Source organism: Callorhinus ursinus, unplaced genomic scaffold (genome assembly GCF_003265705.2).
Source record: "Callorhinus ursinus isolate GAN/ISIS: 27379988/994484 unplaced genomic scaffold, GSC_fseal_2.0 scaffold12, whole genome shotgun sequence".
Classification (NCBI taxonomy): Eukaryota; Metazoa; Chordata; class Mammalia; order Carnivora; family Otariidae; genus Callorhinus; species Callorhinus ursinus.
In genome coordinates, this window is record NW_027397074.1 from 47,993,732 (window position 1) to 48,010,420 (window position 16,689).

Genomic DNA, 16,689 nt, shown 5'->3' on the forward strand with positions numbered 1-16,689 from the left:
TTCCTTCCTTCCTTCCTTCCTTCCTTCCTTCCTTCCTTCCTTCGACTAAAATTTGGGTGTTTTTATTATATCGAAACCTGTGATAAGAAACATAGGGAAAAGGACCATACTCTACAGCTTGCTACTGTGACCGCAAACCTTTGGAATTAAATTTGAAAATGTTAAGTGGTTGATGTAGAAAACTGCAATAAAGCAGTAGAAATCATATTTGTATTCCAAAAAAAGAAAAAACGTCTTTTGTTTGGGTATTTATGTCAGAGTTAGTGATAATTCACGTAGTTTCAGCTAGTAATTATGTGTTAATAAGCGTTTTTCCTTAATTATTTTTTCTCTCTTAGAACGGTATCGTATTCAGAGTGAACAGTTTGAAGATCTTTGGCTCATAACAAATGAACTTATTATCCGCCTTCAAGAATATTTTGAAAAACAGGGAATCAAAGATTTTGCCTGTTCTTTTTCTGGATCTATGCCCCTTCAAGAATATTTTGAGTTGATTGATCATCATTTTGAGGTGTGTACGATCGTAACTCATATTACCTGCAATTTTTCTATATATGAAAGAGAAAGAGATGCTACAGAGGAAAGAACTCTAGTGTACTTGGCTATTAAATCTAGTGCTTCAAGTAGTTATTTTATGTGGATGGTAGATTTTGTGTATCTGTTCCTGCCCTCTTGCCCAGTTTGTGGTCACTTGCAGATATTAACAGAGTGGCTGCCTGGAGCTAACATGTGTTCTGGCTTCAGAACAGAGCTGATTTAATTCTCCCACATGGGGACTTAACCTTTGACCCCAATAACCCAGTGTTAAAACTGAGCTTATCGGCAGCCATTTGGCTAACTAATTCTAGCAGGCCATAAATGAGGTGTGATTATAAAGTAAGGTGATTTTTCCTTTTCTTTTTTAACAAGCACACCAGAACTTCTGCATCTGAATGAGGGTTAGCCACATAAAATATTCTTCAGTTTCTGGCACAATGGGCACTTAGTAAATGCTGAATGATTAAATGTCTAAACAAATAAGATCTGACAGTGACTGTGTTACCCGAGTATTTTTTGCATTTCTTCTGTGGAAGAGCCTGTGTTAATTGTCCTGAGTATCATGATGGTATAAAATCTTCATTCTTTGAAGACTGATTTGATATTTGAAAATAGTCAGGGGTCATGTTTCATAAGTGAACTAGACAAATGACAGTCGTTGTTTAAAAAATCTCATGTGTTAAAAAAAAAAACCCACCAGATTCTACTTACTTATTTGCCCATAAGTAGACTCTGTAGGCAGTTACAAAGGGGGGAGGGGGATCTCAAAAGGATTTTGAACGTTATTCAAGGAAGCATTGGTTCTCTAGCATAACTGCTTTTTAAGGAATCAATAGGTTTTTGCATTTCAGTTTATAAACAATGATGTGTGGTATGTATGTGACAGAGAGAATATATCATGTCATGTGAACATTCTACCTATTGTTTAATCCCTTGGACATTCTAAGAACATTGACTTTAACCTATAAAGACTTCTTTCTTTAGTAGAGTGTGAACATAAAGAGAAAATTTTAATGACAAATAACATGTCATTATCAAATAAATTGAACTTACTTGGGTTATCTTTCATCTGTGCTGATAGTATTTTTTTTTTTTAAAGATTTTATTTATTTGACAGAGAGAGAGAGCACAAGCAGGGGGAGTGGCAGGCAAAGGGAGAGGGAGAAGCAGGCTCCCTGCTTAGCAGGGAGCCTGATGTGGGGCTTGACCCCAGGACCCTGGGATCATGACCTGAGCTGAAGGCAGACGCTTAACCAACTGAGCCACCCAGGCGCCCCTGTGCTGATAGTATTTTGTAGGACAGTATGCTTTTGGCCAAATCATGGCACCAAAATTGACATTTGGGAAATATATTTAGGTATTTTAAGGATTGAGAACCTTTGCAATCTTCTAGGATATATTTAGAAAAATTCATGCTTCACTGTGCAAAACTGGGTTCTAGTGGTTTATGGAAGAGTCCACAAAAAGACTATATTAATTATGTATTTGTGATATTTAAGACACAAAATATTAGATTCTGATTGACTGTAAATTTGACATACAGTTTGCCCTTATTTGCTGGCTGGTAAATCCCTGGAGTTTCCACATCAGGGGCATTTTCTTTCTGGGAGGGGTTTAGGGAACAAGATGAACTACAGGCACTTCCATTTGTTACTCGAAGTTTGTTTGTTTGTTTGTTTAAAAGATTTTATTTATTTATTTGACAGAGACAAAGTGAGAGAGGGAACACAAGCAGGGGGAGTGGGAGAGGGGGGAAGCAGGTTTCCCGCTGAGCAGAGGCGGGGCCTGAGGCGGGGCCCTAGGCGGCGCTCAATCCCAGGATCCTGGGATCATGACCCGAGTCCAAGGCAGACGCTTAATGACTGAGCCACCCAGGCGCCCCTGTTACACTACGTTTAAAAGGAGAATCATTAGGGCGCCTGGGAGGCTCAGTTGGTTAAGCGACTGCCTTTGGCTCAGGTCATGATCCTGGAGTCCCGGGATCAAGTCCCACATGGGGCTCCCTGCTCAGCAGGGAGTCTGCTTCTCCCTCTGACCCTCTTCCCTCTCGTGCTTTCTATCTCTCATTCTCTCTCTCAAATAAATAAATAAAATCTTTTAAAAAATAAATAAAAGGAGCATCATTATACTTCCTTTCTCTCTGGCCCCACTCTCTGCTTTTTAAAAAAAATATGATTTTAATCTTTGAATTAAGATGGCTTTTGGAATCCAAGTGTCCCTTAGTGTTAGCTCCATGAAGGCAGAAATTTTTGTCTGTTTTAGTCATTGCTATAATTTTAGCGCCTAGAGCAATGCTTGGCCCTGAGATCAGTAGTATTTGTTAAATGTTGAAATTCTGGCACATGAAAACATTTCAATCACTGATGTTTGGTTACACATTCAATGGAATGATAACCTGGCTGATGTGTTAGTCAGTATTGAAAGTGTCTTCTAAAATTTTTTTGTTTCATGAATTTAGTAAATAAAATATTACAGCTGGAAATTATATTATTAAAAGAGTGTATTATTGATAATCAGGCTAATATTCTTTTTTAAAAATTTAGTAATTTAAAAAAATATTTAACTTTTGGTCATGAAAGTGTTTTTTTTTTCCCTTCAAGAGAATAGTCTTTGATTTAGTTACTTAGTGCTTCTGAAAATGGGATTAAAAGACAGTAATAAAATTCCAAGTTTTTTTTTTTAATCATGTGTCTGGAGAATGCATACACTGAAAAGGAAGTTTGGTTTGATATAAGATATGTAAACTGTAATATGTTTGATTTCTGAACTTTTTTTTTTTTTGAGAGGGGGGAAAAGAGAGAGCGAGGTTGAGCAGGGGGGTAGGGGCAGAGGGAGAGGAAGAAAGAGAATCTTAAGCAGGCAGAAACTCACGACCCTGAGATCATGACCTGAGCTGCAATCAAGAGTCGGATGCTTAACCTACCAAGCCACCCAGGTGCCCCTGATTTCTGAAGAAAATGCTATTTATTTCAGGACTAGTTGATGACTGTTTTGTAAAGTTGAGTTAGCAATTCACATAATCTGATTTCATGGAGTGTTCCTTCTACTCTATGACTCTCACTACCTTCTTTTATTTTAATGGTACTAAATTCGAAGGTTATGAGAAGAGTTGTAGTAAAAAGAGTCTATTTTTGATTCTCATCCTCCAGCCACTCAGTCTCCTCTTTGGAAGCAAATTTTGGTGTCCCGTTTCTTGTGTATATTTTTAGAACTATTATATGCAGTCACAACTATGATAATGTACAGATTTCTTTTTAAAAAATACATGAATGGGGGTTGCCTGGGTGGCTCAGTCGTTAAGCGTCTGCCTTCGGCTCAGGTCATGATCCCAGGGTCCTGGGATCGAGCCCCGCATCGGGCTCCCTGCTCTGTGGGAAACCTGCTTCTCCCTCTTCCACTCTCCCTGCTTGTGTTCCTGCTCTTGCTATCTCTCTCTCTCTGTCAAATAAATAAATAAAATCTTAAAAAAATAGAAAATAAATAAAAAAATACATCAATGGTAGCTTATTACATATACTATTATTCTGTATTTTGTTTTTGTTTTTGCTTTTTGCTTTGTTTCATTCTGTGCATCTTTGGATAACATTGCATATTAGTACTTAAGTAGTTCTGCAAAGTAGTCTTTTTTATTATTTAACCCGTCACCCTATTGTTGGGTATTTTAATTATTAATAATATCCTACTATAATACAACAGAACAAATAATTCTATAATGAATATCCTTGTATGTACATTACTTTTTGCAAACATACCTCTAGGATAAATTCCTAGAAATGGGCTTGCTAGATCAAAGGCTATATTTGAGAGCTATTTGTATTAGCTTTTCTATAAATTTTGCCCTTTTTTCTATTGATTGATACTTTTCTTACTGATTTGTATTGGATTTTGGTCCTTTTCTCTTTGATTCTTAGATGCTTTCTAGATATGGGCTTGACTTTTTGTCTCTGGTTATTGCTATTATTTTTTGCAGTTTGCTGTCTTGTCACTTTACTTATGATATTTTTCTTTTTTTTTTTAACTGTATAGAATTCCTTTTTTTTTCCTTAGTTAAGAATTTATCAGAGGTGTGAGTGTGTATGTGTCTGGCTTTTGGCTTTTGAGTTATAAGGGTCTCTCTCATGCCAAGATTATTTAAAAATTCTAATTTTTCTAGTACTTTTATTGTGTCTAAACTTTTTATTCCTCCAAGTGATTTTGCTGTACAGACTGGGGGAGGAATTCTTATTCTTTTGTCTCTGTAATCAGTTATTACAGGACATTTATTAAATAATCTGTCTTTTCCCCAGTGATACTAGGTCATCTTTACTGAATTTCCATTTGACCTATCCTACTCTATTATCTATGTATCTATCTATTCATGTACCAAATATAACAGTTTTAATTCTCTTAACTTTATAATACATTTAAATTTCTTCATTACTCTCTTTCAATTTAAATTTCTTCATTACTCTCTTTCAAGCTTTAATTGGCATTGCCTGTATTCTTACTTTAAATGTTTTTTTGTGCACATTTAACCTGAATTTAAGAAATTCTTTATTGTAGTTGCGGATAAATGGTGAAAAATTAGAAGAACTCTTATCTGAAAGAGCCATACAATTTCGGGCCATTCAACGCCGACTATTGACAAGATTCAAAGATAAAACACCTGCCCCCCTCCAACACCTGGACACCTTGCTAGATGGAACTTACAAGCAGGTAAATATGATATCAATGATAGTTTCCACTACTGGATATAATTTTTATCCCTAGCCCTAGAGTCATGTATTAGAATATCAAGATAAGGTATTTCTTTCCTGTGTACTGTGGAGCAGTGAATAGCACATAAGCTTTAGAGTCAGGAAAACCTGGGTTCAAATGTCCAGCTTTGCAACTTTCTAATTATTGATCTTGAACAACTTACATAAGATTCATCAGTCTCCACATTTTACCCAGAGTTATTGTGAAGGTTTTTGATCATTATGTGAAGAAGCCGGCAGCACAATGCCAGGCACATAGTATGTGCTTGATAGATAGTAGCTATTTGCTTGGTGTTATTATTAAATAATTCTTGGTGCATCTCATAATTATCACTATGATTCCCCAATTGTCCTACTGAGCAACTGGCTTACACTTCCATTATTACGTCATTTGATGTTTTGAGAAGGAATTCTTAAACAGCTTTTTGTTCTAGTTCCAAAAGACTTGTTTCTTCCTCTTCCTGATTCTTCTTTCCATCAACGATTCACCCTTTGCATGGCTAGGGTGATATGACTCTCATTCTTATGGTATTATGTCACCAAAAGCTGTTCAAAATTATCATCTCTGGCTTGAAATAATAATTTTTAAAATTTAAAATTTTGTGGGTAAAACCTCTGCCAGTTCCACTATAATGGAGTCAGCTTTGAATGACTACACGTCTTCTTATGCTTCTATATAATATCATTAATCTGTTCCAAAATCAGTGTTGGTGGTATGAGTATTCTGTTCATTTTTTAATTGATTTTTTTAACTGAGATAGTTATATAGTCACTTGCAGTTATAACAAAAAATACAGATAAATGTCATGCATCCTTTACCCATTTTCCTCCAGTACTAACATTTTGCAAACCTACAGTATATCACAACCAAGATATTCGCATTGATAAAATCCATGGATTTTATTCAGAATTTCATAATTTTACTTGTGCTAGTTTATGAGTATGTGTATTTTAAGTTCTATACAATTTTAGCATATGTGTAGGTTCATGTACCCACCACCACATTCAAGATATTGAACAGCTCCATCACCACAAAACTCCCTCCTGTTGCCTTTTATTGCCGCCCCCTACTCCCACTGCCCTCCTCTACTATATTCTGTTGATTTTGAATGGACAAATCAGATTTTTTTTCAGTTATCTGAAAAAGAAGAATAGCTTACCATGTAGACATCAATAAATGTATTGATGATACAGTTATTTCTTGCAATATTCATGGTTATGTGAAAATTAGAAGCAATTTGAGGGACAGTCTGTAGAAGCAGTAGGGTATTAGAAAGAACACAGGGCTTGGAGTTCAAAGACCCCAGTTCTGTCATTTATTAGCTGTGTAGCTTTTGTCAGTTCCCCGACCCTCTCCGAGCTTCGCTTTCTTTCCATAAAATGGAATAAATGCTATGTTGTTACAAAGATTGTATTCGCTGATGTATGTGGAAATGCTTGGTAAATTGTGTTACAAATCTAGACAGCCAGCTTCCTTTGTGCCGGAGCAATTAGGACTCCTAAGTCAGTGGGCACTGGTAATGCTCTTTCTCTCCCACCCTTCTTTCTCTCTTAAGTACACTTTTTCTTTTGGTTTGTTTTTCATTTCCTTTCTTTTTTTCCTCCTCTCCCTTCATGTCTCTTCGATGACTTAATCTGTCTCATTCTTAGGCCATACCTGCTGTGCTTGGGGTAAAGATATGCTGACTCTTGTCTTTAATGATACCTTACATTTTTTGTGGACACAATGGCGGAGGGTGTTTAAAGGAATTTGGTGAGGATATTTGATTTAATGCTTTCTATATTTTCTATATAGCAAGACTTCCTTAGTATTTTATATGTTTAAAGTGCTAGGGGTTTTTGTTTTTGTTTTTTGTTTTGTGGGGTTTTTTTTTTGCTTAGCCTCGGTGTTGGGTTTTTCCATGATTTATAATACAGACAAGATGATCAAAACCATGGGTTTTAGCTCAAATCCATATTTTTAAGTCTCTATGCATTTTAGATTAAAAGAGAATGAATAAGCTTTTGAAAGATATGAATACTATAAGGAACTTGACTTACTTTTAATGTAATTTACTATTCAGTTTTATATGTTCATGTTAAATTATAGTGAGATATTGATTGTTCTCTATTTTAACTCTCTTTAGTTAACTTTTAATGACATAGCTAATTCATGAATATAATTTCCCAAAGAAAATGGTAAGATTATACACAGTGCTAAATTCTCTATCATGGCCCTTGATCATCTCCTCAAAAATGTAATCACTTTTATATTTTTGTGTATTTCCAGACTTTTTTTTTTTGCGTTCAGAAATGAAGTATTGTTTTGTGAGGCTAAAATAATCCATAAATAGTATTGTACTATATGTATTGGTATACTTTTTAATTTTTCTTCTAACAGTATGTACTAGAGCTCTTGCCATATTAATGTATAGATCTACCTCTCTGTGTGTTATGTAGTATATAGATATTCTGTAGTATGGACAAACTACAGTTTATTAAAGAACAGATCTTAATAGTAGTTTCAGTGTTGAGTCAACAGTGAGAAAAATCCTTTTTGGAGAGCTCTACTGTGACCAAACAGGCATATGACATACTTCACTATCACATACTTTCTGTACCTAGTATAAATTTTTCTTATCTTTATACTTTGCCTGGGTAGGGGGCATGATTTAATTGGCAGATTAGCCAAATGCACGAAATAATAAGCAATGCTAGAGTCTGATCCTACTTTCCATGGCATGACTGTCAGTAGATCTTTTAAAGTGTTTTCCTAATATAGCAGTTTAAAATTAGATCTGTTACCTGTGTAAAATCCTTGTTTTTTCATGTGTAGGGAGCATTTAATTTTTTTTGTTAGTCCTTCTGTGAGTCTTAGTGCCACTTTAGTTCAACCAGGAACAGTGAGAGAAGCACTCTGAGCTGTCCAGTGAAAGATTTACATTTTATTGCACTTAACTGGAGGATGTTACATTGTTAGCATTTAATGAACAGTGATAATTGGCTTATGTGAAAATAGAAGCAGAAGCCAGTATCCTTCTAAAACTAGTGTGTAAACTCTGAAGGCAAGAACTATTTTTTTTTGCCTATTTACTGCTATATTCTTAGGATGATACATTTCTTGCCACATTATAGGTGCTTAATAAATATTTGCTTTATGAATGAATTCTCTATTGCCACTAATATAATTTATTGAAACTATGTTTTTGATAAGGGCAGCACTACAAAGAACAGATTGGTAGAGAATTCTTTGAGTTCAGGCTCATGAATCACTGGGATGGTTTGTTTTAAAATCCCCAAAAGCCACTGAAGGAAACTCTCTTCTGTCTTCCTAAATAATTTAGTTGGAGGACTCAGGTAAACTGTCATAGCTAGGAAAGTTTTATAGCTGCAAATTCTTGACTAAGAAAATCCTTTCTATTTTTTTTATGAATATGTGAATGCCAATGTAAATTTGAAATAATAATCTGTTGAAATACCTATGTACAGGTAGAACATTGTTGAGGTTGAATCCCATCATGTTCTGAGTGGCATAAGAATTAATTGGGTTCTTTCAATATTAATGTATGTCCAGAAGCATGAAAAGTTTAATTCTCTTCATTTCTTATTTACATAATTGTTGAGTTCTTCCTCTAGGAAGGCAATTCCTTTCATGTCTTTGAGCAGCTAGGATAGGATATAGAAATGTACAACTGGAGGAAGTTTGGGGGTCTTACACGTATTAGGAGGTCTAGGAACTGTTATGGATTCTAATAAAGTTTGTAGGACAAACTGAAGTGAAGACCAAGGTACTTCATATACAAATGGTTAAGCATTGCTGACTTGGCTGTAATGTGAATTAGTTTGTATAGTATACTCATTCAAGTAAACAATTCATCAGGTGCAGACGTAGGTAAGGCCAGGGTAAGCCGTATAAGATCTGTGCCCTTGGTGTTTAGCAGAAACTGCAGGTACCACTAGCTTACATAGTGAGCCCATGAAGGAGGCCTCTGATCTTTGAATGACTCGGGGTTTAGGTACCTTTGATTCTGGTCCACAAGAGCCTACTAGAGAAAGCCACTGCTTCTAAGGTTGCAGTAAGACATCCATCATTGTTTCCTTTAAATACATGCTAATAAGTGCTTTAGGGTTTAAAGTGGCATATCTGATGTGTCCTAGTAAAATGGTTAAGAACTCTATGTCTAGAGTTAGCTTGCTTGTCTTCTAGTCTTGGCTCTGTGACCTTGGGCAAATTACTTAAACAAAGAGAAAACAAAACCCATCCTAAGCATCAGTTTTCCCACCTGTAGCATGCTTCCTCTTTCATGGGGTTGTTATGAGGACTGAAATCTGTAAACACATAAATTGCTTAGAATAGTGCATGGTACAGAATGAGCTCTCAAAAATGTTAACTACAACTCTGGGGGACTCTTCTTCATTTTTATTTGACTAATAAGTTATGCCATCTCAAAACAATGCTATTCATTTTTCAGACAAAAGAGGTTATAATAATTCATCATCTTTCTGAAACTCTGCTATCTGGCAACCTCATAAATCTAGACCTCAGCCAAGAATAAGGAAGATCCTGTATCCTCAGGCACATCCCCACACTCCTTTGTGTGTTGTTTGGTTCCAGAGAGGATCCCAAAAGGGGAGGGGCATCAGGATCATGAGGTCAAGTGGCTGTCCTTCCTGAATCTCTGATTGTTTCATCTGAATGTCTCCCTAGAGGAAAAACAAACAAACAAAACATCACACACACACACACACACACGCAGGCGTGCGCACACATGTGTGTGTGTACTTACACATACATACTGCTTTGCAGAAATGTTGTACCAAATGATAGTTTCACTAACAGTATATGAAAATGTCTGTTTTCTAGGTATTATTGTTTGGATCTTTACGATTTTGAACTGAAAAAAGAATTTTATTACTGTTTTATCTTTCTTTGCTTACTAGTGACATTGAATATTTTTAAAATGTTAATTAGCCATTTGTATTCTTCTCTAGTGATTTATGTTTGTATGTTTTCTGTTCAGTAGTCTATCAGGTAGTTCAGCTTTTTCTTGTTATTTTGTGCATATTAGGAGGTGGCGATCTTTTATCATACTTTTGTCATGCATAAAAAATACACATATAAGCGATGTAATCTTTCTTCATGTATAAAAAAGTTTTACAAATTTGTCATTTGCCTTTTATTATGTTTTCTTGACATTTAAAGTTTAAAAAGTATTTCTATAGTAAAATCTATCCATCTATTTCCTTTAAGTTTCTCTACCTAGGAAAGCCTTTCCCATGCCAAGAGTACCTGAATAGCAACATATAATTTATTCTAGCATTTTTATGCTATCATTCTTTATATATACTTTTAAAATCCATCTGGAATAGATTATGCAATTAAGTGGGAATCTAATCTCCCTGCCAAAAAGGGTGAGCGAGTTGTCTCAGCCCCTGCTTATTACATAATCCATTTTTCTCCTGCTGAGCTAACATACTACCTGTATCATTTAATGATTTTACTGTTATAGCAAACCACCCCAAACTTTAGTGGCTTAAAACAGCAATAATTCATTGTTGTTCACTTGGGCACATCTCTTGATCTGGGCCATGCTTGGTTGATCTCCACTGGGCTCACTCATGTGTCCCTGGTCAGCTGGTGGCTCAGTTGGAGACTGGACGGCCTGGGATGTACTTACTCACATATTTGGCAGTTGGCTCACAGTTAGATGGGATCATTGTGCCACATGTCTCTCCTGGCCCAGCAGGCTGGCCTGGTTTTATTCACATGGTGGCTACAGGTCCCAATGTACAACTATTCTTCAAGCCTCTGCCCTGTCTCTAATTCCCTATAGGTTTTGACCAACCTAGATCAAAGGGGTGAGGAAATAGACTCTGCCTCCTTATTGGATGAGTAGAGAATTAATTGTGGGCATTTTTGCAATCTACCCTACTTTTTTTTTTTTTGAACATAATACTAAATTAGCAAAATGTTTTAGAAGACAATTTTTTTCCCTTCCTAACCCTTAGACTTATACTTTTGATTTTCAAACCTAAATTTTTATTGTCATTACAATATTATTTATTCATAATCACTTTTGGTCTATAAACCGTGGAGATAATTTATCTTATAATTAATTAGATTTGTCAAGAGTTGTTAAAAGCAAACAGAGCATCTGTACTGTTTTCAGGTTAGTGAGACTGCCTGAATACTACTCACCTGTGTGCTTAGTTATGGTCAGTTGTTTTGGGGATGGAATCAGTGATTCAGTCTCCCTCTAAGGCTCCGCATTAGCCCTGTCCAGGGTGGGCTTCATGGACATGCGACCAGCTCAGTCATGCAGAACTCTATGTTTGGTTTAAAGCCCTATGGTTGCCATCTTGAAGTTCTTCATACTTTTGAACGAGAGGCCCTCTATTTTCCTTTTGCTCTGGGCCCCTCAAATACTGTAGATGGTCCTGGCCCTGTCAGGATACTAACTAATTTCTGATGAGTAGAGTAAGAAAACTGGGAGTTCAAATACAGAATAGAGTTCAAAAACAGAATGGCTTTATGACACACCTCTAAGTTCCCCAGAGTTGGAGAAAAAGGGATGCAGTAGGCATCAGTGAGAGCAACTCTGGGGGCAGCTTAAGGGTTTCTTTCTGGGAAAGGCATCTTGGTTAACTGATCATGAGTGATAAGGCTTATCTCATCTAGGAATATCATTCTGCAATTAGTTGTCTCTAGGCATGTTGTGGGTACCAGCCTCGTTTTAGACTTCCAACAGGTGGGTCACTAGCTCCAAGATGTGCCATCAATCATTACAAGATCTGGTGCACAAGGGGGTCAGCCAACCACTTTTCTCCCATTCAACTGCAAGTCATTTCCTATATCCTGTATTTTTGATTGGCTAGGAACCCCACAACACACATTTCCACATTAGCATTTTACTCTTACTAGCAGGCCTTTCCTACATAGTATCTACCTTCCATCATATCAGGCACCCCTTCCTGAGGTCAGCCTATGGCTGAAGCAAGGAGAGGGGACTGGGGCTATCACTGTAGGAAAAGCATCTTGTGATACTTACATCCTCCAGTGAATGAGGATTTTCCAGTTGCCCACTACAATTTCATAATTTAGTCTAGAATTTGGAAAAAAAGTTTTCCTTTTTGAAAAGAGCTTTCAACTTTACTTCTGGCTTTAAAGGCGTAATGTTGAAAGAAAGTAACCATGTCAAGAATTTCTTTTCGTCAGCGGTTAGAAACCTAGATTTCCTCATTTGTACAATTGGAATCCTGCCTTGTCAATCTGAATGTATTTTTGGAGGACCTAAGAAAGGAAGTTAAGGGAAGAGAAGGGAAATTCATGTTTATTGAGCATCTGTTGAGTCTGAGGTAAATTTCATTTATTACTTCAGTTAATAATCACAGTCATCTTGTGAAGATGGCATTATTGTTCCCAATAATGGATCCCAAGTTATGGATGAAGAGCTTGAGACTCCAAGCAGGGTTAAGCAACTTGCTCAGTGTTACACAGATATTAAGCCATCTATTCCAAAGTCCGTGCTTTAGTATGTCATGTGCCGTATTTAATCATTTCCATGTGGAATGTAGGCATCCGAGGTTTTCTTTAGTGAAAGTATAGTCAGGTTAAAGAAAAAGGAGATTCATGGAAACTATTTGTACATACTATGTTGTATATATGTATATATTCATGATCATCCAATATTCGTTGGGTATACACATATCAGAAAGGTAGCAAAATCTGAAGAGTTCCCCAAAGTATATATTATATTACATCTGAAACTTGACTATCAGAGGAAGAGGTAACGTTGTTAATTTGTTCGCTTATACTGAATTCAGTTTCTTTGCTATCAAATTCTAATGCTTATTGCATTAGAATTTGGCAGAAAAGCTTTGGAAAATAAGTTCTCTTTCATGTTATAAAAATTTTATGTACGTGTGTTAGTCAAAGCAAGACTGATTGGCTGAATTGAAATCGGGGACATTTAGACTTACCCTACAGTTTGGCTTGTGTTTTGATGCTTTTATGTGTACTGAGTTTTGTTTTTTTTTTTTTCCCTTCCCACTTTAACACTAACCCTCTGTTGTAGCAGAGGAAAAATGTTTACTAATCTAAAAGTTTATGTCAGATGACATATGTGTGATGTAATGACTGATAGTCATTAGTGTTCTAGAAAGGCACTTGGCTGATTTTTCTCTTCTGCAAAACAGAGGTTGTATTAGGCATAATTTTAAACAGAGATCCTGTGGTTTGGAGTTTGCTATTTGTTACTTTTTCTGTACTTAAAACTTCCTTCCACTTTGTTTATTTGTATGGTATTGATGTATAAAAATCATTTTAAGTCACGCAGAAGTCTAAGAGCTTTTTGGTCCATGACTTTTTAAAGGAACATGATTTTGGCTGATAACACAAAGGAATATGTGATGAAACATTCAGGCCTACTTTCCTCCTTGCCATTGGCAAGTAAAAACAATATGCTGATAGATTGAGAAGGTGGTATTAGGGATTTGGTGATGTTGCTGCATTTGTTTTTCTTTTAACTACTTAAGAGCCAAGAAGAAATTCTTTCTCCTCTGAAGGAGATAGAAAAAACAGGTGAGAAAAGGAGCACAGAAATTTGCAGCCATATGTTTGGGGATGAATGGAAGTGGTAAGTTAAAAAATGGAGTTTATATGTTCTTATCCCATAATTCTACTCTTGGCTATTTATCTAAGAAAATAGTTCACAAAGGGAAAAAAATACATCCATCAGGTTGGTCATTTATAACATTAATCACTATAAACTAGCTTTCCATGGTTAGAAAATGATTAACTTTATTGTAGTGCTACCATTTGATATGATCTCATTTCATATCATTATTTCATTTCATCATTTAAAAAACTAGAATAATATAAACATTTTGAATAATTGAAAATAGCAGTTAGTATGTAGTAAGTTTCAAATAATGAAATAGATGTATCTCTAGTAGGTGAGTGTGCAAAGATGTGGAAGGAATATAAAAAAATTGAAAATGGTGCACATTTGTTTTAGATGACTTTAAATTCTTAAGCAGTTTCCTTTTATAATGATCACAATTTGATAAGCATGAAAATAATTTTTCACATTATGTAAATGTACTTAACACTATTGAACTATATACTTAAGAAAAGGATAATAAGGGGCGCCTGGGTGGCTCCGTTGGTTAAGCGACTGCCTTCGGCTCAGGTCATGATCCTGGAGTCCCGGGATCGAGTCCCACATCGGGCTCCCTGCTCAGCAGGGAGTCTGCTTCTCCCTCTGACCCTCCCCCCTCTCATGCTCTCATTCTCTCTCTGAAATAAATAAATAAAATCTTTAAAAAAAATAAAAAAAGGATAATAAATCTTATGTTCTGTGTATTTTACAATTTTTAAAAATAATAACTTTAAAAATGGGATGTGATCACAAACTCCTGGACTTCATTGGTATTTTCTGAAGGAAGTATTTTCTCTCTCCCGTATATACCCTATAAACTCATTTCTCTATTCCCTGAATGTTTAGAACTTCAGATTATTGTACCATATATGAGTTAGTTTATTCCTATTCACTCAAAAGGGAGCAATTAGATAACTGAATGGTATGCTTGAATTAGTATATGAATAAGCATGAGGGTTGTCTTATTCTGTCTCATTCTCACCTCACTAGTCCCTCAACAAAACTAGAGGAATATACAAAGCTCTTCTAAAATTATGTAAATTTTTCTTCCACTAGGTCAGAGTGCAATCTAGAATGTAATCTCCAAAGTGTGTTTGTTATAAGTGTATCACTGATATATTTAATATATGTGTGTGGCTATAAGGTCTGTTCCAACAGAAATATACTTCAAGCCGCAAGTATAGCCACATATATAATTTACATTTTCTAGTAGCCACATTTAAAAAAAAAACCAAAATGAAACAAGTGAAATTAATCTTGATAATGTGTTTTATTTAACCCTATATATGTAAAACGTCATTTCAACATGTGATCAAATCAAAATTATCAAGATATTTTGTATTTTTTTCATGGTAAGTCTTCAGTACATTGTTTAGCTTACATTTGCAGCACTTTGCAAGCTCTGAATAGCTGTATGTGGCTAGTGGCTACCTCAGCAGACATTACAGTTCTAGCTACAGATAATTGTGAACTCATAGTTTTATATTGTTTCTTGTAATGTCTCTTGTTTTTTTCTTTCCTCTAATCCTTTTATTTATTTATTTATTGTTTTTTTTTAATATATTTTTAAAAAGATTTATTTATTTATTATTTATATATAGAGAGAGAATCTCAAGTACACTACCTGCTGAGCGGGGAGCCTGACTCGGGACTAGATCTCAGGACCCTGAGATCATGACCTAAGTGGGAAACAAGAGTTAGATGCTTAACCTACTGAGCCACCCAACGGCCCCTATTTTTAATTTTTTTAAAGATTTATTTATTTATTTGAGAGAGAGAGAGGGAGAGAGAGATCATGCAAGCAGGGGGAGGGGCAGAGGGAAAGAATCTCAGACTCCCCACTGAGTGCAGAGCCCTATGCTGGGCTTCATCTCCTGACCCTGAGATCATGACCTGAGGTGAAATCAAGAGTGGAGCACAACCGCTCAACCAACTGAGCCCGCCAGCCACCCCTCCTTAATACCTTTAAATTATAGCTCATGATAAGACTATCATTAATGCAATGATTTTCACTCACTGGTTGTGGCTAGCAGGCGGTGGGAAGCACTCTTGGATGGTTGGGGGACTACTAGGAAACTTTGCTCACATAAACCATGCCTTCACGTATTGTTCCAAAAAAAAGAAAAATAAAAGCATCAAATTTTGTGTCAACAGACTTGGGTCCTAGTTCCAGCTCTTTATGTTTCTTTGACTTTGGGTATGTCACTTGGCTTCTTCACTTTTATCTTTGGACACCTTAGAACCTGTCTGAGCAGCATCCAGCATGGTACTTATCTTCTAGTAAAAATTTCAATAAATATTTATTGTATCTGCATAATGGTTAAGGCACCGGACTTAGAATCTTAAATTTCCATCAGTTCAGGATTTCAGAAACAAATGGGCCTTTAGGGTCATTTAGTGTAAGCCTGGGGGGTGTTTGTTGGCTAGTCAACATTTATTTGGTGGACGCTAATAATAGTGATCTAAGTAACAGGGCTTTTTGAAACTGAATTAGTTTTCAAACAAGATATACAAGTGCAGAGTAGTATTATGACATTGGAGTTATGCTTCCTTTGATTTATGTATGTAACACTAATTGACGTTAATGGGGGTTGTACATAAATCAAGGGGAAAACAGACCTATTTGTATATAAAAACATTCTACTTTTAATATCCACCTGGTATGCTTTACTTCCCTGGGTCATATTTTTTTTTTTTTTAATAAACTGAACTCATACTTCTTTATCTGCATGTTCTTCAACTGATAGTTGGTTTTTTCTGCTTGCTAATATTAGTGT

General features: G+C 35.8%; 1 protein-coding gene across 4 annotated transcripts in view; it reads left to right on the plus strand.

The window, feature by feature from the left end:
• The window catches only part of BBS9 (Bardet-Biedl syndrome 9), a 474,925-nt gene that overhangs the window by 234,389 nt on the left and 223,847 nt on the right, over positions 1–16,689 (plus strand). For all 4 annotated transcript variants that reach the window (XM_025873123.2, XM_073899047.1, XM_025873126.2 and 1 more), the window contains 2 exons: positions 339–511; positions 5,080–5,232. In XM_025873123.2, the coding sequence (XP_025728908.1) occupies positions 339–511; positions 5,080–5,232 (326 nt within the window). The remainder of the gene's footprint in view (positions 1–338; positions 512–5,079; positions 5,233–16,689) is intronic.